The sequence below is a fragment of the Cherax quadricarinatus genome, chromosome 2, assembly GCF_038502225.1.
Source record: "Cherax quadricarinatus isolate ZL_2023a chromosome 2, ASM3850222v1, whole genome shotgun sequence".
NCBI lineage: Eukaryota > Metazoa > Arthropoda > Malacostraca > Decapoda > Parastacidae > Cherax > Cherax quadricarinatus.
Window position 1 is genome coordinate 22459769 of NC_091293.1, and position 24690 is coordinate 22484458.

At 37.7% G+C, this 24690-nt stretch overlaps 1 protein-coding gene across 2 annotated transcripts in view; it reads right to left on the reverse strand.

Annotated features, from left to right (window-relative positions):
• LOC128693601 (zinc finger protein on ecdysone puffs) overlaps nt 1-24690 on the reverse strand; it is a gene marked incomplete at its 3' end in the record, with an annotated part of 206026 nt that overhangs the window by 105666 nt on the left and 75670 nt on the right. The window contains 1 exon segment of one of the 2 annotated variants that reach the window (XM_053783399.2): nt 9101-9166. Within the exon segment in view, the coding sequence (XP_053639374.2) occupies nt 9101-9166 (66 nt within the window). 2 annotated transcript variants of the gene reach the window in all.

Below are 24690 nucleotides of genomic sequence, written 5' to 3' on the forward strand. Positions count from 1 at the left end.
CTATTTTTAACTGACAAATCCATTTGTTCTCTAGGCTTTCTTAACTTGTTAATCTCACTCCAAAACTTTTTCTTATTTTCAACAAAATTTGTTGATAACATCTCACCCACTCTCTCATTTGCTCTCTTTTTACATTGCTTCACCACTCTCTTAACCTCTCTCTTTTTCTAGTTTTCCTAGTCTCATTTTATAGATTGGAAGACATATTATGGAAATTGAAATGATTTTCATTGGTTTTGCAAAGAAAAGTATCTTGAAATTGAGCTGAAAGTAGCAGAAATGTTCAATTTTTGCCAAGTTCAAAAGTAAACAAACCATGCCATGCGTCCAATACACGTCAACTGGTGAGTCTAATATTCTTTCACAAGTGCACTGATATTATTTATACCATTTCTACACAATTTCTACACTAATGCAGTAGTCTGCATAACAGTAAATAATCTATTTTTTATGAGAATAAAAATTCAAAGAGGAAAGCAAAAGAAATGTAACAGAGGCCTGGGGATGTGACTAATGAACAGAGGAAATGTTATTTTAGTGCCAGGAATGTCTGTTTTTTATTCTGGACCCTATTTGGAAATTGGCATCTTTTGAAATTTGTGTGAAATTGGCAAAATTGCCATTATCTGACCACTTCATTGGATAGTTGAAATCGGTAAATGGGTGATTTCTTGTATTCATTCAATAGAAAAAATGGAGTTCTAGTGAAATAGTTATGATTTCTTTGATGAACATGGGAAGTGGCCGAAAACAGGGCTCAAAGTGGGTGGAATCGCCGATGCATAAACAACGTCGAGACTGCTAACTTTGCAAGAGCATAATTCCATAAGTTTTCCATCAAATTTTATACTTTTGGCGTCATTACGATCGGGAAAAGATTCTCTATCATTTCATAAGAATTTTTTTTTTTTTTTTTTTTCAAAAAATTTCCGACCCTGAGAACGAGTTCAGGAGAGGACCTGCCGACCCTGAAAGGGTTAGTCCTAACCACACCTTCAACTGAGCTAGCAAGAAAACTCACACCTTCCGTAGATAAGTGAACCCCATCCCTGGCATACATGTCATTTCTATCGTAGAAGTGGTCCCAGTTGTCAATGTATGGTACAGTACTACGTTATCCTTCCAGTGCTTGTCCAGCCAACAATTAATACCAATTGCTCTGGACAACCATTCATTTCCAACACTCTCCTTGGCAAAATGCCACATATAACAGGTTGTTATATGTGGCAGTGGGTTGGATTTGTGAAGGACCTACCAAGTATAGGCCAACAAGCTTACTGCTGTGTTCCCCCTTTCTTATGTTATGCTCATGAGTGGAACAGTTCCTAGGTTATAAGAACATAAGAAAGGAGGAACACTGCAGCAGGCCTGTTGGCCCATACTAGGCAGGTCCTTCACAATCCATCCCACTAACAGAATAAACTCTACCCAAGCAATAGAATTGTCAAAGCTTATTGTTTGGGTAGAGTTTATTCCGTTAGCGAGTCAGATTTGTGAAGGACCTGCCTAGTATAGGCCTGTTTTTTGCAGTGTTCCTCCTTTCTTATGTTCTTATGAGTGAGAGGGGTTGAATGTGAGTGGGACTTGCACACGAGTAAAAAGAATTATCAAAGCTTATTGCTTGGGCAGCATTCAAAACTGAGTTGGGCAAATATTCTGTTAGTGGAATGGATTGTGAAGGACCTGCCAAGTATGGGCCAACAGGCCTGCTGCACTGTTACTCCTTTCTTACATTCTTTAGACAACTTGTGGCGTTGGAGTTATGTAGAGATGACCGACGCTCCACGCTCCATGAAAAAACTTCAGTTTTTGGAACTTTTCGAACTTCAGAATTTCGGATAAAGGGATGGGGACTGTATAATAAAAATAAATTTGTGAGGTAAACGTTCACAAACTCTTACAAACGTAAGCGAATGAACTAAAATTGGACACACATTAATACACGTGTATTTCACCTGACTGATCGCCCACCACCCATTCAGGTTGTGTATCTCATTCTCTCCCGTTTACTATTTTGTTAACGAGCTGGCTCTCGCTGACAATGGTGTCTAAGCTTAGTTGTCATAAAAAGAAAAGTCATAAGCCTCATCCTCTTACTTTAAGTGCCAAATCAGAAATGATTAAACTTAGGGAACTGACTTTTTTGGGTTATCCTAGGTTCTCTACACATATACTATGTATGATAATCTATGTAACTATTTGTGTGTACCTGAATAAACATACTAACAAGGAATGTCAATGGCTGAGAGAGCCATCAAACAGAGTTACATATAGCAGCATATGTGTAGAGAACCTAAGATAAAGCCAAAAAAAAAAAAAAGTCAAAGTGACTTATTGCTGACATGGAAAAACTTTTACACTACACTACCATTCACCTTTCACACATTCATATTAATATTTTAAGGTCAGTAACAAGTGTACTGTGTGTGTATTTTACTTTTTTTTTTTTTTAATGCCTAGTTCTATTGCTAACTTAATACATGTTAGTGTAAACCTGTTATCTAGCATTTTTATGAATTTATAAGTGGAAAAAAAGGATGTTTCACTTTACAGCGAGTTCCGCTTTACGGCAGTAGCCTGGAACCTAATCTGCTGTATAACTGGATCCCTACTGTACAAACACTACATTGTGTACAAGTTGTCTCCACATTGATACAGCAGAATAAAGAACACTCCCATTCTCATGTAACACCATTTTTAGAAGAAATGATGCTCTAAGTGAAGGCATACGAAAGGAATAATTTTCTAGTTACCCCCAGTAGAGAAAACGTTATTCTTGCCGCCACTCCCACAAGTCGCCTGGCTACCACACTTCGCATTTATGTTAATTTACTCTACTGTGGGGTGTTATCATGTTTACATTACGTAGCACATTTATTATAGAATTTAAAAAAAAAAAATCAGATGGATTAATGGAAATGTCTATACTATTAATGTAATATACGACATTTCATGAACCCAAGAGATTATCATCAATGTGGTGTCAAGAGTAGAAAGACTGTGATTTTAATGTGCACCTGCATAGCAGCACAGTGTGTAAGTATATTTAGGTACAGGTACACAAGTATAATTATCAGAGTACATATAAAATATGCAGTAACTTTAAAGCACTTGAAATTTTGGAAAGTTTCCAGACATAAGAGAGAGGTGCTAACAGAGAATGTAAACAAACCGGGTGGGGTATAATTTGAAGTTGCCATATTGAAGGAACATCGTAAAGCGGGGCCCTACTGTATATAAAATATGAAACAGCTTTAAAACACCTGAAATTTTGGGAAGTTTCCAAATATCATGGAGTCATGCTCACAGAGAATGTAAACAAGCCGGGTGGGGCACGGTGACTGTATTAGAAAGTCGGGGAGCCGTATAGCGAGTTTTGAAATGTCCATATTAGAGGAACACTGTAAAGCGGGGCCCTGCTGTAAGAGTAAGGTGATGAGGGTATCAAACAATTTAGATAAAGAAAAACTGGATATCATATTGGAGACAGGGAGTATGGAAGGAGTGAATGTTTTTAGATACTTGGGAGTTGACTTGTCAGTGGATGGGTTTATGAAGGATGAGGTTAACCATAGAAATGAAGAAGGAATAAAGGTGAATGGTGCATTGAGGTATCTGTGGAGACAAAGAACGTTATCCATGGAGACAAAGAAAGGAATGTACAAGAATATACAATTTACAACACTTATATGGGTGAGAAGCATGGGCAGTAAATGCTGCAGCATGGAGGTGGCTGGAGGCAGTGGAGATGTCATGTCAAGGGGCAATTAGGACGAGTTGTAGAGTTACTAAAAGTATTCGTTAAGAGGGCTGAAGAAGGGTCGAGGTGGTTTGGTCATTTCGAGAAAATGGAACAAAGCAGAATGACTTGGAAAGCGTATAAATCTGCAGGGGAAGGAAGGCAGGGTAGGGGTTGTACTCAAAAAAGGTTGGAGAGAGAGGTGGTTTTGGGGGCGGGGGGCTTGGACTTCCAACAAGCGTGCATGAATGTGTTAGCTAGGAGTGAATGAAGACGAATAGTTTTTGGGATTTGACAAGCTATTTGAGTGTAAGCAGGGTAATATTTTATGAAGGGATTTTATGAAACCGGTTAGCCAGACTCAAGTCCTGGAAATGGGAAATACAAAGCCTGCACTTTAAAGGAGGGGTTTGGGATATTGGCAGTTTGGAGGGACATCTAAACTGTCGTATCTGAGTGCCTCTGCAAAGACAGCAATTATGTATGAGTGATAGTGAAAGCGTTGAATGATGATGAAAGTTTATTTTCTCTTTCTTTTTTGGGTCACCCTGCCTCGGTGGGGAACACCTGACACGTTAAAAAAAAAAAGTACTATACTGTGTACACTAATAAAACCTAATGATAGGATTTTAGTCTCATACAAACATACCATTTATAGACCTTTAATGGATTGCAGCAATTTAAAAAAAAAAAAAAAATACAGGTCTCCCTCAACATTTGCTCTTTCCACTTTCCCGGGCTTCGAACATTCACGAATTCCCAGCCGCTCAATCATATTTAAAATATGTCATTGCATACGTTAGGAATTGTGGCGGTGGCAGTGTTTGTTTGGAGACAGGACAAGATAGTCCTTCAATATGACACTAATATCAACTGTACAGCTTATTTATCTATCACAATTCATCTAACATGACATAATAAACAATATTAATAACATAGAAACATGACATATACTCTAGAATGAATAATATATGTCATTAAGTACATGTATGTCACGAGTGTTGTTGCGTTGTTGTTGGGTGTGTATGGGCCACTGAGATCATAAACCCTACATAATATTGGAGAAGGCAGCAACCGATGCAGTAGAGACAGCGGCGTTGTCAGTTGCCCTATATAACTCCAACAACATTGGAGGAGTTAGGTTCATGCTGCCCTTTTTCTATTAATCGCTTAACTTACTTGCTATACTGTTAATGCTACACTTTACTGCTGGCTGGCGCTATAGCCTTCATTGATTCGTGCTGCTTTAGTATCGTACATATTGGAGAATCACGGAAGGCACATTCTCCTCTTCTCCCCTCTCTTTTCCTCCTCCACTTTGGTACTCTGCTACAAGTTCTTTCTTGAATTCTATAGTCTTTTTCACCTTCTTTACCAGAGGGCTATCACTAATACAATATTTTATTATGTTTTCATGTGTTTTATAATTTTTCATGGTTCAGTAGGTTAAGGAAGCAGTATTGTATTATATTTCCCTACAATATATTGGGGCACCACACATTTGCAATTTTTCAACATTCACGAGGCTCTTGATCCCCTAACGCTCACAAATGTTGAGGAAGACCTGTAATAAAAAAAACTGACTGGGCAAACAGAAATATTGAACAAAATGGACAGGCATCCATAACTCCAGATTCTGTAGATGGCAATAATGTCAAGTTGTCTTCTGAAGCAGTGGACCAAGCTCAATAACTCCAAAGTTTCTCCAGTATGGGACAAAGCAGCCACATACATGACCTGCCTGTTTTCACTTTTCTCCAAACCATATACCACCTGCGCCAATTTACTGTGTTAACTCTCGAATACACTCGCCATTCACTTTTATTTTTTTCTTCAATTTAGAGTATGTTTTGTGATTTTTAACAATGGCTTTTAAAGAAAGTGGTAGTGCCAAGAGAAAAATGTGTGTTTCTCAGCATTAAGCAGAAATAAACTAAATAAGAAGAATGAATCTGGCATCTGTGTTACAAGTATGTGAGGAATATGGTGTTATAAAACAGTGTCTGATATCTGTAGAAGCAAGGACAAACTTACAGCCTATGCTATTAAATTTAATGTAATGTTGGTGGAGTTTTAAAGCTCCTCTGGCTCGAAATAAAAGTTACTTTAAGTTGCCACTACTGATTACGGCAGTTTGCACCTCACTTCATGAAAAAGTAAAATTACTTTGAATTCCATATAGTACTACAAAATTACAGTATGGCATAGTACTCTACTAGTATTATCAGTTATAATGCCCATATTCTTAGCATCCAATTGTCTTTTGCATTAATGGATGAAGTCCAATAGTTAACCCTGTCGCTGACTGTGCCATAGTACTACGTCTGAGTTCACTGGTCGTACCGTAGTACATGAGGAACTTGGCTCATTCAGATAAGCTGTAAGCGGTAAATCTGGGCCTAGATACGAGAGAATGGGTCAATGTGGCAAGTGTGCCTAATATAAAAAAAAAATCCTGCAACGTGCATCGCGTAACAAGAAAAAACGTGCAAAAATTCACCACAAAGTTGGTTTTTAAACCAACTTTGTGGTGAATTTTCATGTGGTTTCTATGGTTGTGTTCTTAGTTTCTTGGTCTTGTTTGATGGAATGGAAGATATATTACAAAAAAAGAAAATTTTGACTGGTTTCACAACTTAAAGTAGTTGGAAATTGAATTCAAAATAACACAAATATGTATTAGATTTTTGCCTATGTTCAAGAGTAAACAAATCACACCACACATCCAATACATGTCAACTGGTGGGTCTAATGTGTGTTCATGAATGTGCTGATATTATTTATACAATTATGTATTACAATATTCCATAACAGTAAATCATCATCCGTGTATGAATAAAAATTTTTTGTATGAATAGAAAATCAAAATGGAATTCATGTGTAAAGCCTGGAAACAAAACTAATGAACAAAGGAAATGTTATTTTAGTGCCAGGAATGCCTGCACTGTTTATACTGGACCCTATTTTGAAATTCGTGTAAAACTGTCCAAATTACCAATTTCTTATCACTTTATTGGGTAGTTGATTGGACGATTAATTGACCTCAGCAGATAAAAATGGAAGACATACTAGTGAAATGGCTAAGAATTTGGTAGACTGGAACAATGTAATTGGCCTAACATAGGACTCAAAGTGGGCAAAATAGCCGATGCGCAAATATCGCTGACAGCAATATTCGTGAAAGCGTAACTTCCGTCAATTTTCAATCAAACGTTGTACTTTTTGTTTTATTCTTCTTTCTTGCAACAAACCAACCGTATCCCACCGAGGCAGGGTGGTCCAAAAAGAAAAACGAGTTCCTCTTTTTAAAATTAGTAATGTATACTGGAGAAGAGGTTATTAGCCTGTTGATCCCGGAAATTTAGTCGCCTCTTACGAAACGCATGGCTTACAGAGGAAGAATTCTGTTCCATTTCTCTATGGAGGTAAGCGGAAATAAACAAGAACTAGTAAGAAGCTAGAAGATCCAGAGGTGTGTGTATATATATGCTTGTACATGCATGTGTAGTGTAACCTAAATGTAAGAAGTAGGAAGACATACCTGAAACCTTGCATTGTTTATGAAAAAAAAAAAAAAAAAAAAAAAAAAAAAAAAGGAGACACCAGCAATCCTATCATGTAAAACAATTACAGGCTTCCTTGTTACACTCACTTGACAGGACAGTAGTACCTCTCTGGGTCGTTGCTGTCTACCAACCTTGGTTTTCATTTTATTATCTTCAGAAAAAGATTCTCTACCATTTCATAAGAAAATTTTTTTTTTAAAATTCTTGGACAATAGGTCTGGACAAAATGAAAGGGTTAACAGCTTAACCCTTTGACTGTTGCAAGACCCTTTCTGAAACTATCATTCTATGTTGAAAAATTTTTGGAAAAAAAAAAATTCTTATGAAATGATAGAGAATCTTTTCCCAATGGTAATGACACCAAAAGTACGAAATATGGTCGAAAACTCACTGAATTACGCTCCCGTGAAGTTAGCGGTCTCAGCGACATACGCATTGGCGATTTCGCCAATTTTGAGCCCTATTTTTGGCCAATTCTGTTGTTCCAGTTGACCAAACTCAAAGCTGTTTCTTTAGAACTCCATTTTTTCTATCAATCGAGTACAAGAAACCACCCATTTACCGATTTGAGCTACCCAATAAAGTGGTTAGAAATTGGCAATTTGGCCAATTTCATGCAAATTAAAAAAGATGCCGGTTTCAAATTAGGGTCCAGAATAAACAATGCAGACATTCTTGGCACTAATATAACACATCCTCTGTTCATTGGTCACATCTCCAGGCCCCTCTTACATTACTCTTGCTTTCTATTTTGATTTTTTATTCACAAAAAATAGAAGATTTACTGTTATGCAGACTACCGCATTATTGTAAAAATGGTATAAATAATATCAGTGCACTAGTGAAAGAACATTAGACTCCTCAGTTGACATGTATTGGACGTGTGGTGTGATTTGCTTACTCTTGAACATTGGTAAAAATCGAACATTCCCGCTACTTTGAGCTCAATTTCAAGGTCGTTTTCATCGTTGAACTCATCAAAATCATCCCTATTTCTGTAATATGTTTTCCATTCTATCAAATGAGACCAAGAAAACAAGAATACAACCATAAATACTATAGAAAAATACATGTACATCTCAAAGTCGGCGTTTTAATCCATAAACACGGTCGGAGTTTTTCTCTCATTATGCACCGAGTGCTGCAAGATTTTTTTATACGGTGCACACTGACCACACAGACCAATTCTCTCACATGTGGGCCTACCAGCTTTCTCCTGCTTGATTTGAAGCTGCTAGAATTATCGAGTATATATACATCCGAAATGGTGGCTCGTACGACGTACATATACAGCCGAAACAATCAGAGTTAATGGCCATCTACACCAAACTTAAGAGCATAGTTTGTCCTTGGTTCTACAGATATTAGGCAGTTTCTTAACACCATATTTCTCATATACCCATACCACTGAAATGTAAGATTCAGCCTTCTTTATTGGTTCATCACTCATAACTGGCTTCTTTGGCAAATTTATTATTTACGAAGCACCCAATTTCTTACTATTCACATAAACATGGAAAATACTGTACTATATTACAATAAAATCTAAGGAGCAAGCTAAGCAGTGTGATGTAGTTAATTCTACTATTTTATATAAAAAACATAGCAAAAACAAGGTAAGGATTGCTTGCCCCCTAACACATCACCAAGTGACCCAGTTTTACACATGAACTGATTTTTAATTATGGAATGAGACTTAAATATTGAAGGGTATGCTGTTAAATATAACCCAAAAAGAAAATTGCCAAATTATAAAAAACAGGAATCAATTTTTTTTTTTTTTTTTTTTACTTACCCATTCCATACGCCTCATCTTATTGGCAGGAGGTCCAATATCCACATTGGGCCGTCTCTCATCACCCTGGTGTCAAATGAAAGGACAATGTAAAAAAAAAAAAAATGTTTTGCCTGTATTTTGTACTGAGGCTATATATAACATTTTCAACATCTTGCTTACAGAAAAATGTGGAAAGGAAAAAGTCGTAGTATTTCATTGTGAGTAAACACTGGGATAGGGTACTGGTGTTTGCAGCCCCAATCAGCCAATTACAAATACATAGAAGCTACTGCAAAGAGGTCGACCTGGTGATGGTTGTGGGGATTGCTGTCCCTTCCCCTAGTTGTGGAAGGAATATCTACATAGGTTTCGATAATGAGTAAATTACACAAACTTGTGACGTAACAAGAATAAAAAAAAAAGGTGATCACAATGCAAAATGATATAATAACCAACTTTACTCAGTAAACTGAGAAACTCTACATGAATGTTACAAATTATACACCAGACAATGGCTGCAAACATAACCCAGGCTTTATTACTATATGTTGTTATTATTAACCCTTTCATTGTCCAAACTCCCAAAATCAAGTGCTCCAGTGTTCACATTTTTCAAAATAATAAACAAAATCTGAAATGACAGAGAATCTTTTCCTGAAGGTAGTGAGATGAACTAAAAAAAAAAAAAAAAAACATGGAAAATATATAGAATTACACAGGCACAAAATTAGAGGTCTAAACACATTTTATACAACAGAGATTTCACCAACGTTGAGCCCTATTGTAACCCTTTCAGTGACCATCACTTGGAACCACACTACTGAGGCCAGGGTCCCTCTTGCAGATCTAAGTCATGAGCTGAGTTCACTCAGATAAGCTGTGTGGTAAATTTTGACCTAGATATGAGAGAATGGGACTGGTGAAAGTATAACTGGAGTATACCTGGAGAGGGTTTTGGGGGGGTCAATGCCCCAGCAGCCTAGTGTGTGACCAGGTCTCATGGGGGATCAGGGCCCGATCAACCAGGCAGTTACTGCTGGCTGCACATAACCTGATGTATGAAGCACAGCCCGGCTGGTCAGGTACTTACTTTAGGTGCCTATCCAGCACATTCTTGAAAATAGCCAGGGATCTATTGATAATTCCCCTTATGTATCCTGGGAAGTAGTTGAACAACCTTAGACCCCTGACACTTATTGTGTTGTCTCAGTGTACTCATGGAGCCCTTGCTTTTCATTAGGGGATGTTGCACTACCGGCAGAGTTTTTTGTTTTCGCAGGAGTGATTTTCATGTGCAAATTTGGTACTAATCCTTCTAGGATTTTCCAGGTGTATATTATCATGTATATTTCCTGCCTGCATTCCAGGGAGTACAATTCAAGAAACTTCAACTGTTCCCAGTAATTTAGGTGTTTTATCATACGTACTTATGTGTGCCGTGAAGGCTCCCTGTACACTCTCCAGGTCAGTAATTTCACCTGCCTTGAAATGAGCCATTAGTATACAGTAATATGGGCATAGTATAAAAAAATACTACACTAATTGGTACAGGATGTTAAAAGTAAAAGTGACCGTATATATGGTTTAAAAGAGCAACTTTGAGGTGTTTTCTCAGGTGGGTTTTAAGGTTTTGTTGGCAGTTTCTTGGTATCATTTGATAGAATGGAAAACATACTACTGAAACAGATGATTTCATTTTATTTTCTGAGCACAAGCAAGGCGCATCTACAAACCCCCTAGTCTATTTATAATAATACATGTATCTATTTCTACAAGTACATGTACAAGGTATACAAAGCCTAGCTGACATCAGTAACATACTACTACATAGAAAGCTGCTTGTTATGCAGAGAATTTCAGGCAAATTAGGTCAGTTTTCTCCCAGGATGCGACCTACATCAGTCACTAACTCCCAGGTACCCATTTTACTGATGGGGAACAGACAACCGATGTAAACACGCTCAATGTTTCTACCCTCGCCAGGAATCGAACTCGGAAACTCACCGTGTGAAGCGAGAGCTTTAGCCACCAGGCCTTGGAGTACCGGGCTTTTAATAGGTCTAAGTAAATTATTGGGACACTATAAACGATGACCAAATCATTCTTGGTTATATTTCATCCAAAAAATAGAGAATCTATTTTTGTGTGAAAATTAATTCAAAATGAAAGGCAAGTGTAATATAGGAGGGGGCTAGGGACATGATTAATGAACTGAAGAAATGTTTTGGTGCCAGAAATGTCTACACTTTATTTTAGGAGTGACAAGCAGGATGCCACTGTGAGGGAGGTGTGCGAGGCATTACGTAGAATGAAAGGAGGCAAAGCAGCTGGAACTGACAGTATGACAGAAGTGTTAAAAACAGGGGAAGGGGGATATAGCGTTGGAGTGGTTGGTACTTTTGTTCAATAAATGTATGAAAGAGGGGAAGGTACTCAGGGATTAGCAGAGAGCGTGGAAAGGTTATACTTTTTTACAACGTAATATTCCTGTACCTTAATCAGATGAACATTGCCTAAAAGCAAGAAATGACCTATCATTTCAATATCTTTTTAGAAAATGTCACCCTTAAATGAAAAGAATGAGTAATGAAAACAAGTTACTTGAATGCATATTGCAAGTAATATTAATAACAAATAAAACAACTTACAGCATCATTGTTATCATGTTTGTACATATATTACTACTCATTGCTTAGAATAAAGCAAAGTTGCAGTTTTTTTTTTTTCTGCAGCAGCATACAATTCCTGCATAACTCTGACTGCACGTTCAGCACACTGATTACTACTTGGTATATTGAGTGCGGACGGCTCCTGCCTCATGATTTTTCAACAAGTTCAGTGCTTTTTTTTGCAAGGTTTCAATATTTCTGACAAATTCTTGAAGGCATTTTCATCGTACATCTGATCAATAAACCAATAATCTGTCCAGGTGTATGAAATGAATCTGCATATCTTCTCCAAAGTCTTCCATCTTTTAAGTATAAGAATGAATGCAAGAATAGCTAGAATGGCTCTTGAATTCCACCTCGCATTGCTGATGTTTGGAATTTTCTGAAAGTTAATCAAAGTGCTCTTTTTTTTTTCAAAGAATCTAAACACTCATGTTACATGGTACAAAAACTTCATCTCTCTCCATCTTGATTTATGGAGGATCTCTTCTGTTCCATTAACAAACTGTGCCTTTAGTTCCTCACAATTCTTCACCAACTGGGATACAAACTGATACTCAATGTTTTGAGAACTGGTTTTAGCACCACGATTTTCATCCAAACAGAATCCTGTCCAAAACTTGATGCTGACAACTGATAAATTGTGGTTTGCTAATCAACTTCTGAGAACATTCGTTGCAGTATGAAAACAGCTCCATTCTCTTTCCCTGTGTTAACGTTTGTTGTATCAGTAATAATCATCTTTATTGCATTCCATAAGTTGCATTCATTAATAACTTTTGCCATTTATGGATACAAACGAAATTTTAGCATAAGAACTTCCCCCTCAAGGGAGGTTCCTTAAATAAATAAATAAATAAAATATTTATTTAAGAACATAAGAACATAAGAAAGGAGGAACACTGCAGCAGGCCTGTTGGCCCATACTAGGCAAGTCCTTTACAATTCATCCCACTAACAAACATTTGACCAACCCAATTTTCAATGCTTCCCAAGAAATAAGCTCTGATGTGCAAGTCCCACTCAAATCCAACCCCTCCCACTCATGTACTTATCCAACCTAAATTTGAAACTACCCAAAGTCCTAGCCTCAATAACCCAACTAGGTAGACTGTTCCACTCATCAACTACCCTATTTCCAAACCAATACTTTCCTATGTCCTTTCTAAATCTAAACTTATCTAATTTATTTACATTAATGACCTTGATGAAGGGATTACTAGTGACATGAGTAAGTTTGCTGATGATACAAAGATAGGCCGTATAATTCACTCTGAGGAGGATATCAATGAACTCCAGGACGATTTGAACATATTAATGTCTTGGTCTGAGAAATGGCAGATGAAGTTTAATGTGGATAAGTGTAAGGTACTTGCCCTTGGTAATGAAAATAACCCTCGAAGCTATAATCTAGGTGAAGTAGAGCTTGGTCATACAGAATGTGAAAAAGACTTGGGAGTCATGGTAAGCAGAAATCTAAAGCCAAGACAGCAGTGCCTCAGTGTGCGCAACAAGGCCAACAGATTACTTGGATTTATCTCAAGAAGTATAAGTAACAGAAGTCCAAAAGTTATTTTACAGCTCTATACATCACTAGTGAGGCCTCATTTAGATTATGCTGCTCAGTTTTGGTCCCCTTACTACAGGATGGACATAGACTCATTAGAGAACATACAGAGAAGAATGACTAAAATGATTTACTGTGTAAGGAACCTCCCGTATGAAGATAGACTTAAAGCCTTAAATCTCCACTCTCTGGAGAGGCGTAGAATGAGGGGAGATATCATTGAAGTGTATAAGTGGATGACGGGCATAAATAAGGGAGACATTAATAAAGTACTGAGGGTGTCGAACCAGGTAAGAACCAGGAATAATGGATTTAAGTTGGATAAATTTAGATTTAGAAAGGACATAGGTAAGTACTGGTTTTCTAACAGAGTTGTAGATGCGTGGAACAGTCTTCCCAGTGGGGTGATAGAGGCTAGGACCTTGGGTAGCTTTAAGAAGAGACTGGACAAATATATGAGTGGGAGGGGCTGGGTTTGATTGGTGTTGGGGGGTGCGGGAGTTGTTTCTTGAGTAGCTTTAGGTAGATGTCGTTTTGATAAGGACCTGCCTCGTATGGGCCAGTAGGCCTTCTGCAGTGTTCCTACATTCTTATGTTCTTATGTTAAATCCATTACTGCGGGTTCTCTCGTGGAGAGAGATCCTCAAGACCTTGTTAATATCCCCTTTATTAATACCTATCTTCCACTTATACACTTCGATCAGGTCTCCCCTCATTCTTCGTCTAACAAGTGAATGTAACTTAAGAGTCTTCAATCTTTCTTCATAAGGAAGATTTCTAATGCTATGTATTAATTTAGTCATCCTACTCTGAATGTTTTCTAATGAATTTATGTCCATTCTGTAATATGGAGACCAGAATTGAGCTGCATAATCTAGGTGAGGCCTTACTAATGATGTATAAAGCTGCAGTATGACCTCTGGATTTCTGTTGCTTACACTTCTTGATATAAATCCCAGTAATCTATTTGCCTTATTACGTATGCTTAGGCATTGCTGTCTTGGTTTAAGGTAGCTGCTTACCATAACCCCCAAGTCCTTTTCGCAATCTGTATGGCTAAGTTCTACATTATTTAACTTATAAGTACTAGGGTTATGGACACTCCGGAGCTTCAGAACCTTGCATTTATCTACATTGAACTGCATCTGCCACTTTTCTGGCCAAGAATAGAGTTTGTCTAAATCCTCCTGAAGTTCCCTAACATCTACGTTTGAATCAATTATCCTACCTATCTTCATGTCATCGGCGAATTTGCTCATATCACTAGTAATTCCTTCATCAAGATCACTGATATACATTATAAACAACAACGGGCCCAAGACTGATCCCTGTGGAACGCCAATTTCAGCATAAGAACTTCCCCCTCAAGGGAGGTTCCTTAAATAAATAAATAAATAAAATATTTATTTCTTTGCAAAGGTTACAATGTGTGTTTACATATCATAATATGATTGGAGTAAAGAAAGCCACTATAATGCCGAGGCATTTCGGGCAGACTTAACCTAATACTAATAGACTAAAGTCTAGACAAGTGAAAAGTGTACTAGTAGTGGTTACCAATGTTTTGCTGATGGTGGTGCCAACTACTGGCAGCCTTTTGAAGTTTCTCCTTACTATTATATTATTATTATTACACTGTATTATAATTATTATTATTAATATGTACGTGGTGATGGGCTCTTGATTAAGGGAATTGGATTTGTGCTCCAGTACCCTAAAGTAATAATAATAAAAATTATAATACATATGTATTATTAATAATAATAATAATAATAATAATAATAAAACAATAGTAATAATACAGGTCCTCCATCACAAATCCGGCATCATTGGGACCTGTAGTGTGCCGGATTACCGAGTTTGCTGAACTACATAGTGGTTAAGTTAGAATACACTTAATAAAATTAACCAACTTGACTTACACAGTTCATTGAACATCGGCAAAAATCGAACATTTCCGCTACTTTGAGCTCAATTTCAAGGTACTTTTCATCACGAAAGCAATCAAAATCATGTCTATTTCTGTAATATATCATCCATTATATCAAATGAGTCCAAAAAATGAGAATACAACCATAAAAACCATACGAAAATATACTGCAAAGAGGCGGCTAATGGCTGAGAAGTGAACTCCCTTATTTATCGTCTGTCATTTTTATTTTTGTTGTACCTTAAGAAGCATCTTTCCATCATACATTGCCCAAGTTTAAATGAGATAGCCCAACAAACAACCGAGAAAAAAAAATATTTACCAAAAATCATATATGGCAAGCCCAAGCCAGGTACTGGAATTAAGTCACTGACTTTTCTGGGTTATCCTAGGTTCTCTATACATACACTGCTATGTATGATAATCTATGTAACTGTATTTGTGTATACCTGAATAAACTTATTTACTTCTAGTCTGTCAACTGAGTACAAGAAATCGCCCATTCACTTATTTCAACTACTCAATAAAGTGGTCAGAAATAGGCAATTTGGTCGATTTCACACAAATTTCAACAGATGCCAATTTCAAAATAGGGTCCAGAATAAACAATGCAGACATTCCTGGCACTAAAATAACATTTTCTCTGTTCACTAGTCACGGCTACAGGCCCCTCTTATATTACTCTTGCTTACCATTTGGAATTTTTATTCACAAAAAAATAGAAGATTTACTGTTATGCAGAATGCTGCATTATTGTAATAATTGTATAAATAATGTCAATCCATTCTTGACTCTGTACTGGAATTTGGACTGGCAGGCGGACAGGTATTGGACGGTGACGTCATTTGTTTACTCTTGAGATTCGCTAAAGAATAGAACATTTTCGCTGTGAGCGCAATTTCAAGGTACTTTTCGTCATGAAAGCAATCAAAATCATATCTATTTCTGTAATATATCTTTCATTCTATCAAATGAGACCGAAAAAATGAGAATATAACCATAACAACCATACAAAAATATACCGCTAAGCGGCCGCTAATGGCTGAGAAGTGAACTCCGCTATTTATGGTCTGATTTCTTTCATTTTCTTTCATTTCCATCATACATTGCCCAAGTTTGAATAAGATAACCCAACAAACAACTGAGAAAATAATAATAATAATATAATAATAATAATAATAATAATAATAATAATAATTTTATTTACTACACGTACATGTACAAGGTATACAGGCCTAGCTGACATCAGTAAGTTTATTCAGGTATACACAGACACAGTTACATAGAATTATCATACATAGCAGCATATGTGTAGAGAACCTAGGATAACCCAAAAAAGTCAGAGTGACTTATTTCCATTGGGGTCCTTTTACCTTATTATTATAATATAAATGTTATAATACTGTATTTTCTTATTATTCTATAATGAAGATAACATCTTATTATCATACTAAAAAGACTATCTACTACACGAGGGTCATTAAGACTATCTACTACACGAGGGTCATTAAGACTATCTACTACACGAGGGTCATTAAGACTATCTACTACACGAGGGTCATTAAGACTATCTACAATACGAGTGACATACTACTGTATAGAAAGGCACTTGTTATGCTGAGTATTTCAAGAAAATTAGGTCAGTGTCCCAGGATAATACCCACACTAGTTGGCTAACACCCAGGTATCCATTTACTGATGGGTAAACATAGACAACAGGTGTAAAGAAACACGCCTAATGTTTCTACCCTGGCTGGGAATCGAATATTTACCAAAAATCATGTAAGGCTAATCCAAGCCAGGTACTAAAAATAAGCCACGTTGACTTTTTTGGGGTTATCCTAGGTTCTCTACACATATGCTGCTATGTGTGATAATCTATAGAGAGAAAATAACTTTTTTGTTTCATGTTTATGGTGGAGTACGAGTGTATATCATAGTTAGCCCTGTGCTATACTCCGTTTTCTCTAATATAAGCCACCAAGACAAGGATAGGCAAATGGTATTTTTCTTACCATATCCTCTTCATAACTCTGTCGAACTGCTCGGTGTTATGCCAAATATTATTCATTCTGGAGTATTTAACATGTTCTATGTTATTCATATTGTTTCTTATGTCATATTAGATCAATTTTGATGGGCAAATAAGCTGTAGTGTTGATATTAGCTTAATAATAAATCACATTCTCCTGCTTCATGAGACTGAGCTCATGGCAACCGAGAGTGGCTTTAAAGCCACCTCAAATAACAAAAAAAAGGCACAATACCGTGACTGGAATGATACACAAATAACCCGCACATAAAAGAGAGAAGCTTACGACGATGTTTCGGTCTGACTTGGACCATTTACAAAGTCACACTGTGACTTTGTAAATGGTCCAAGTCGGACCGAAACGTCGTCGTAAGCTTCTCTCTCAAGTGCGGGTTATTTGTGTAAAGCCACATTATCTTTAATGGATAATGTACTGTGTAGGAGCTTTACATAATGAGAAGCATTTCTTTTATTCATTGGAACCATGGCTACGGCTAAAAGTGAGCAGGTTAAAACAATAAATGGAGAAAAAGAAATTGGAATGACTTGTGCAGCAAGTAGCGCCACCAAACAGTACCAGCAGGTTGGTGTGGCGACCCTGGAAATTTGAAATTATGCTAGCCAAAATTAGTGCCGAATAGCTGAAGGCACCAAATAACTGATTGCCAGATTTGTGATGGTGGACCTGTAATGTCATTTTTAGACAGTTTTCCTTTTTTTTTTTTCATATTTTTGTGCCAAATGCTTCAAAATAGAAATTGGTAACCCTCTGTGTGGCTGTAGGTGCAGCTGCTACAACCACGGCTATCTCAGTGCCGACCAAGTGTCAAAAGGAAGAGTTGTGCTGCTGAGTGACCGCAGCAGACCTTGGGATGCATAATTTTGTCTTATATTGTATAAATATAAGACAGTATTTGTGTACAATCAGCAAGAAGCTCAGGAAGTGATTAGAAACTATGAAAAAAAGCTAGAGAAACGAAGAAGGCAGCAGCTGGCCGCCACCGCCACCACCACCACCACTGTGGATGCTGCCACCACTACTGGCCACAGTGATCATGTCTTCGCCTATATATACATCTGTCTTGACCACACCTGTGGTTACATGTTTACCTGGAGAGAGTTCTGGGGGTCGACGCCCCCGCAGCCCGGTCTGTGACGAGGCCTCCTGGTGGATCAGAGTCTGATCAACCAATCAATCAACCTGATCAATCAATGTATGACAACCTCACCACTAATCATAGATAAATACAAGCTAGGTGTGGGGTCATGGACTGCGAAGATACTAGAGTGGGAGAGTAAACGGTGGATGCTTTCTGCCACTGCCAGTGTTGCCATCACTTGCCATATTATAGCTTATTTTATTCATTCTAGAGTATACACAGTAGGGCCCTGCTTTACGGAGTTCCGCTAATACGGTGATGTCAAATTATGACCAAAATTTGCTATACGGCAAGCGGTCTTTCAAATATGGTGTGCCCGACCTGGTTTGTTTACATTCGCCATGACCACATCTATTATGTCTGGAAACTTTCAAAAATTTGAAGTGTTTTAAAGTTATTGCATATTTTATATGTACTCTGATAATTATACTCGTGTGTACCTGTACCTAAATATATTTACACACTGTGCTGGTGTGCAGGTACACATTAAAATCGCTAAGTCTCTCTCTACTCATGACGCCACTGTAACACTACATAATAATAATTACTCTTGGGCACAATAATTGTGTTGTTTTACATTAATATAGACATTTTCAGTAATCCATCTATGATATTTTCCTCCAAATTATATAAGAAACACGTTACATAGCATATAAACATGATACACCTACCATCCGACTTACGACTGAGTTCGGTTCCGAGAAACCGGTCGTAAGTCGAAATGGTCGTAAGTCAAACTTTACTACTGAATATCAACAAAACATTTTTGTAATGACTTTATTTTATTGTTTTATTTTGGTATTTCATGTTTTACTTTACTTTTTATGTTGTTAGTACTGTATTTTATACTGTAAGGTTTAGGATAAACACTGTGTACAACACAAATAGTTGTTTATTTCCCAGAAATTTGGCATAAAAAACATGGTCATAAGTCGAGTGGTCGTAAGTCGAGCAGGTCGTAAGTCGGATGGTAGGTGTACATACACTCACAGAATAAAAATTGATGTAAATGTGAGATTTGTTTACAAAGCGGCTGTGTAGGTAGTGTCGGAAGAATTACGTTTTCTCTAGTCAAATACAGTGGACCCTCGCCTAACGATATTAATCCGTTCCTGAGAGCTCATCGTTAGCCGAAATTATCGTTAGCCGAGTTAATTTTCCCCATAAGAAATAATGGAAATCCAATTAATCCGTTCCAGACAGCCAAAAGTATTAAAAAAAAATTTTTCATGAAATATGCATTTCCCTACAAAGAAAACAATAAGACATGTACAATAACTACATAAATAAATGTTAAAATGACACTTGCCTTTATTGAAGAGTATTGATGAGTGATGAGACACTTTCTTGAACACTGGGATTTTCAGAGTGATACACCAGTAAAGACTTCACTTTGGAATCCCCACTAGCATTACAACAAAACATGAGAGTTAGCCTGTCTTTCTTAGGCTTGTGTTCTGGGAGTGCCTTTTCCTCCTGAGTAATGTAGGTCCTGTTTGGCATTTTCTTCCAGAACAAGCCTGTTTCGTCACAATTGAACATTTGTTGGGGGAAGAACGAAGGAACACTGCAACAGGCCTACTGGCCCATGCGAGGCAGGTCTGAGTCTCCTACCGGCTTAAGCCAATGCACCCAACCTAGTCAGGTCAGGTCACATTGACTTAAGGGAGGAACACGGCAACCGACTTGGTAGCACAAGCTATCAGGTCCAACTCGCACCCACCCACATCCACTCATGTATTTATCCAACCTATTTTTAAAGCTACACAACATTCTGGCCTCTATAACTGTACTTGGGAATTTGTTCCACTCATCCACAACTCTACTACCAAACCAGCACTTCCCTATATCCTTCCTGAATCTGAATTTTTCCAACTTAAAACCATTGCTGCGAGTCCTGTCTAGGCTAGATATTTTCAGCACACTATTTACATCCCCTTTATTTATTCCTGTCTTCCATTTATACACCTCAATCATATCCCCCCTAATTCTACGTCTTTCTAGAGTGCAGATTCAGGGCCCTTAGTCTATCCTCATAGGGAAGGTTTCTGATACATGTGATCAACTTTGTCATCCTCCTTTGTACATTTTCCAGAGCATTTATATCCATTCTGTAATACGGTGACCAAAACTGTGCAGCATAATCTAAATGAGGCCTAACCAAGGATGTATAGAGTTGAAGAACAACCTGAGGACTCCTATTATTTATGCTTCTTGATATGAAGCCAAGGATTCTCTTAGCTTTATTGTGAACACTTATGCACTGTTGTCTTGGTTTCAGATTACTGCTAACCAGAACTCCTAAATCTTTTTCGCAATCCGTAATATTAAGATCTACATTATTTAGTTTATATGTGGCATGGTTATTGTCCTGTCCAACATTTAGAACTTTGCATTTGTCTATATTAAACTGCATCTGCCACTTCTCTGACCACAGCATCAGTCTATTCAAATCTTCCTGGAGTGCTCTAATGTCCTCGTCAGAATGAATTCGACCGCCTATCTTGGCGTCATCGGCAAACTTGCTGATGTCGCTCTTTATGCCCTCATCTATGTCGTTTATGTAGATTGTGAACAGCAGGGGCCCAACACTGACCCCTGTTGAACACCGCTCGTGATGCTTCCCCACTCTGATTTCTCCCCATTTATGTAAACTCTCTGCTGCCTATTTGTCAACCATGCCTCTATCCAGGAAAAATTTCTCCTCCTATTCCATGTGCCTTAATTTTCCTCAATAGTCTCTGATGTGGGACCCTGTCAAAAGCCTTACTGAAGTCCATATACACAATATCATATTCATTACCATGATCTACCTCCTCAAATACCTTAGTGAAAAAAGTTAATAAATTCATAAGGCAGGAATGCCCCTTTGTAAAACCATGCTGAGATTCGTTGATTAATTTATGCTTTTCAAGGTGGCTATGAACTGCCTCGGCAATTATTGATTCCATAAATTTTCCCACTATGGAGGTTAGGCTTATTGGTCTATAGTTTGAAGCCAAGGACCTGTCACCTGCTTTGAAAACAGGTATCACATTTGCCATTTTCCACTTATCTGGCACCATGCCAGTTTGTAGTGATATGTTGAAAAGATTAGCCAAAGGTTTGCTAAGCTCCTCTTTACATTCCTTTAGAACCCTTGCATACAGTTCATCAGGGCCTGGGGATTTGTTAGGTTTTAATTTATCTATTTGCCTAAGGACCATGTCACTTGTGACCCTAATCGTGCAGTTTATTATCGTCCTGTTCTACATAATTTATCATTTCTGGAATATCGCTGGTATCCTCCTGTGTAAAAACTGTGAGGAAGTATGTGTTAAAAATTCTACACATTTCCTTATCATTGTCAGTGAGCTGACCCGAGGAACTTTTGAGTGGGCCTATCTTGTCCCTGATCTTACTTCTGTATACCTGAAAGAATCCTTTTGGGTTAGTCTTCGATTCTCTTGCAACTTTAACCTCATAATCTCTTTTTGCTTTTCTAATTCCCTTTTTTATTTCTCTCTTTAACTGAATATATCGATTTCTTAATTGCCCCTCTCCTCTTTTGATTTGCCTATATATGCCTCTCTTTTGACCAATCAGATATTTTAATCTATTGTTCATCCATTTAGGATCATTTTTGTTTGATCTGATTTCCCTATTTGGAACATAAATTGACTGAGCAGCTAGAACTATGCCCTGGAAAGCGTCATATCGGCAGCCATCACCACCTCCCTGACCCTTAGTCAGGTCATTCCAGTTCAGCCCACCTAAGTAATTTTTCAGTCCAATGAAATCAGCCAAGCGAAAGTCAGAGACAGAGACTTGATTGCCATTATTAGGGGAATTCCATGATATATTAAAACTGAGTGATTCGTGATCACTTTCCCCAAGCTCATCATTAACCTCAAGATTATTAATTAGTGTTTCCCTACTGGCAAGAACCAAGTCAAGGAGGTTATTTCCCCTAGTTGGCTCTGTCACAAACTGTTTTAAAAACAATACTGGATCGTATCAAGAAAGTCACCTGACTAAATTTCCTGTCAAATTGCTCCAGTCAATCTGTCTATAGTTGAAATCTCCCATTAGCACAACATTTTCGTATGTAGATGCCTTACGAATTTCGTCCCATAGAAGTTTACTGCACTCCCTATCAAGATTTGGGGCCCTGTAAATCACACCCCAAATTAGTTTTTCTCAGTCCTCGAGAAGCTGTAACCAAACAGATTCAGTGGCTGACGCTTCTAATTTTATAACTTGTCTAACACAACAATTTAAATTGTCTCTGACATACATCGCTACTCCACCACCCTTCCTGTTGACCCTGTCAGTGTGGAATAATTTATAGCCTTGTATGTGACATTCAGAGGGCATCTCTCTATCTTTCAGATTGAGCCAGGTCTCTTATAGCAATAATATCTATGTTTCATGCACTTGCAATTAATCTTAGCTCATCTATCTTATTTCTTACACTCCTGCTATTAGCATAGTTAACCTTAACCCTTTGAGGGTTTTCGTCGTACTAGTACGTTTTACGCGTAGGGGTTTTTGACGTACTAGTACTCATAAATTCTAGCGGCCTCAAATCTAGTGGGAGAAAGCTGGTAGGCCTTCATATGAAAGAATGGGTCTATGTGGTCAGTGTGCACAGTCTAAAAAAAATCCTGCAGCACACAGTGCATAATGAGAAAAAAAAAACTTTGACCATTTTTTTTTAATAAATCAGCGACTTTGCAGTGTATTTTCGTATGGTATTTATTGTTGTATTCTAGTTTTCTTGGTCTCATTTTATAGAATGGAAGACATATTACAGAAATTGAGATGATTTTGACTGGTTTTACAAAGAAAGGTGCCTTGAAATTGAGCTCAAAGTAGCAGAAATGTTCGATTTTTACCAAACTTCAAAAGTAAACAAATCGTGTCAAGCGTGCAATACACGTCAACTGGTGAGTCTAATATTCTTTCACAAGTGCACCAATAATATTTATACCATTTTTTACACTAATGCAGTAGTCTGCATAACAGTAAATCTTATATTTTTTGTGAAAATAAAAATTCAAAGTGGAAAGCAAAAGAATATAAGAGGGGACTTGAGACATGACTAATGACTAGAGGAAATGTCATTTTAGTGCCAGGAATGTCTTTCTTGTTTATTCTGGACCCTATTCCGAAATTGGCAAAATTGCTAAATTCTGACCACTGTACTGGATAGTTGAATTTCATAAATGAGTGGTTTCTTGCATCCATTCGATAGAAAAAATGGAGTTCTAGCGAAATATTCATGTTTTTTGTCGACTAGTACAGTGAAATTGGCCGAAAATGGGGCTCAAAGTGGGCAAAATCGCCGATGCGTAAACATCGCCGAGACCGCTAACTTTGCGAGAGCATAATTCCGTAAGTTTTCTATCAAATTTCAAACTTTTGGTGTCTTTATGATCGGGAAAAGATTCTCTATCTTTTCATAAGAGAAAATAATTTTTTTTTTTTTTTAAATTTGGCCGACCCTGAGAACGAGTTTCGGAGAGGGCCTGTCGACCCTCAAAGGGTTAAGGGAGCTGGCCCCTTGCTGCCCTGTGCTGTCCCCCTTTGTTTGCTGGCCTGATCTATTGTCTTTATTTGTAACTTCATGCTGAATGCCTTTTATACATTTACTGTTTCCAACCCTAGTGTTGCAACCTGCTTGTTTCCCACACACACCCATACCTCTATCTTCTATCAGTTTAAAATCATAGGCATTTCACCAATGGCCTTCTCAATTGAGTCTGCAAGTGCTACCACCCCAGCCCCAGAGAGATGTACCCCATCCCTTGCATACATATCATGTTTGCCATAAAAGTTGTTCCAGTTGTCAATAAATGGGATTGCAAGTTCCTTGCAGTATCTGTCTAGCCAGCAATTTACACCAATTGCCCTAGACAACCATTCATTTCCTACTCCCCTTCTAGGCAAGATGCTACATATGATTGGGACCCCTCCCTTAGACTTAATGAAATCTATAGTTGACCTGTACTTATCTAGCAGCTCTTCTCTCCTACCCTTCCCAATATCATTTCCACCAGCACTGAGACAGATAATGGGCTTGTTCCCATTACCTGACATGATATTATCCAGCCTGTTAACGATGTCCCCAACACCAGCTCCAGGAAAGCACACACTATCTCTCATCTTATTCCTATTACAAAAAGCCAACCACCAACCACAAGAATGTGCTTACCTCTGTTAGCAGGGGCAGTAGTACCCTTACCTTCACTGGCCACTGAAGTACATT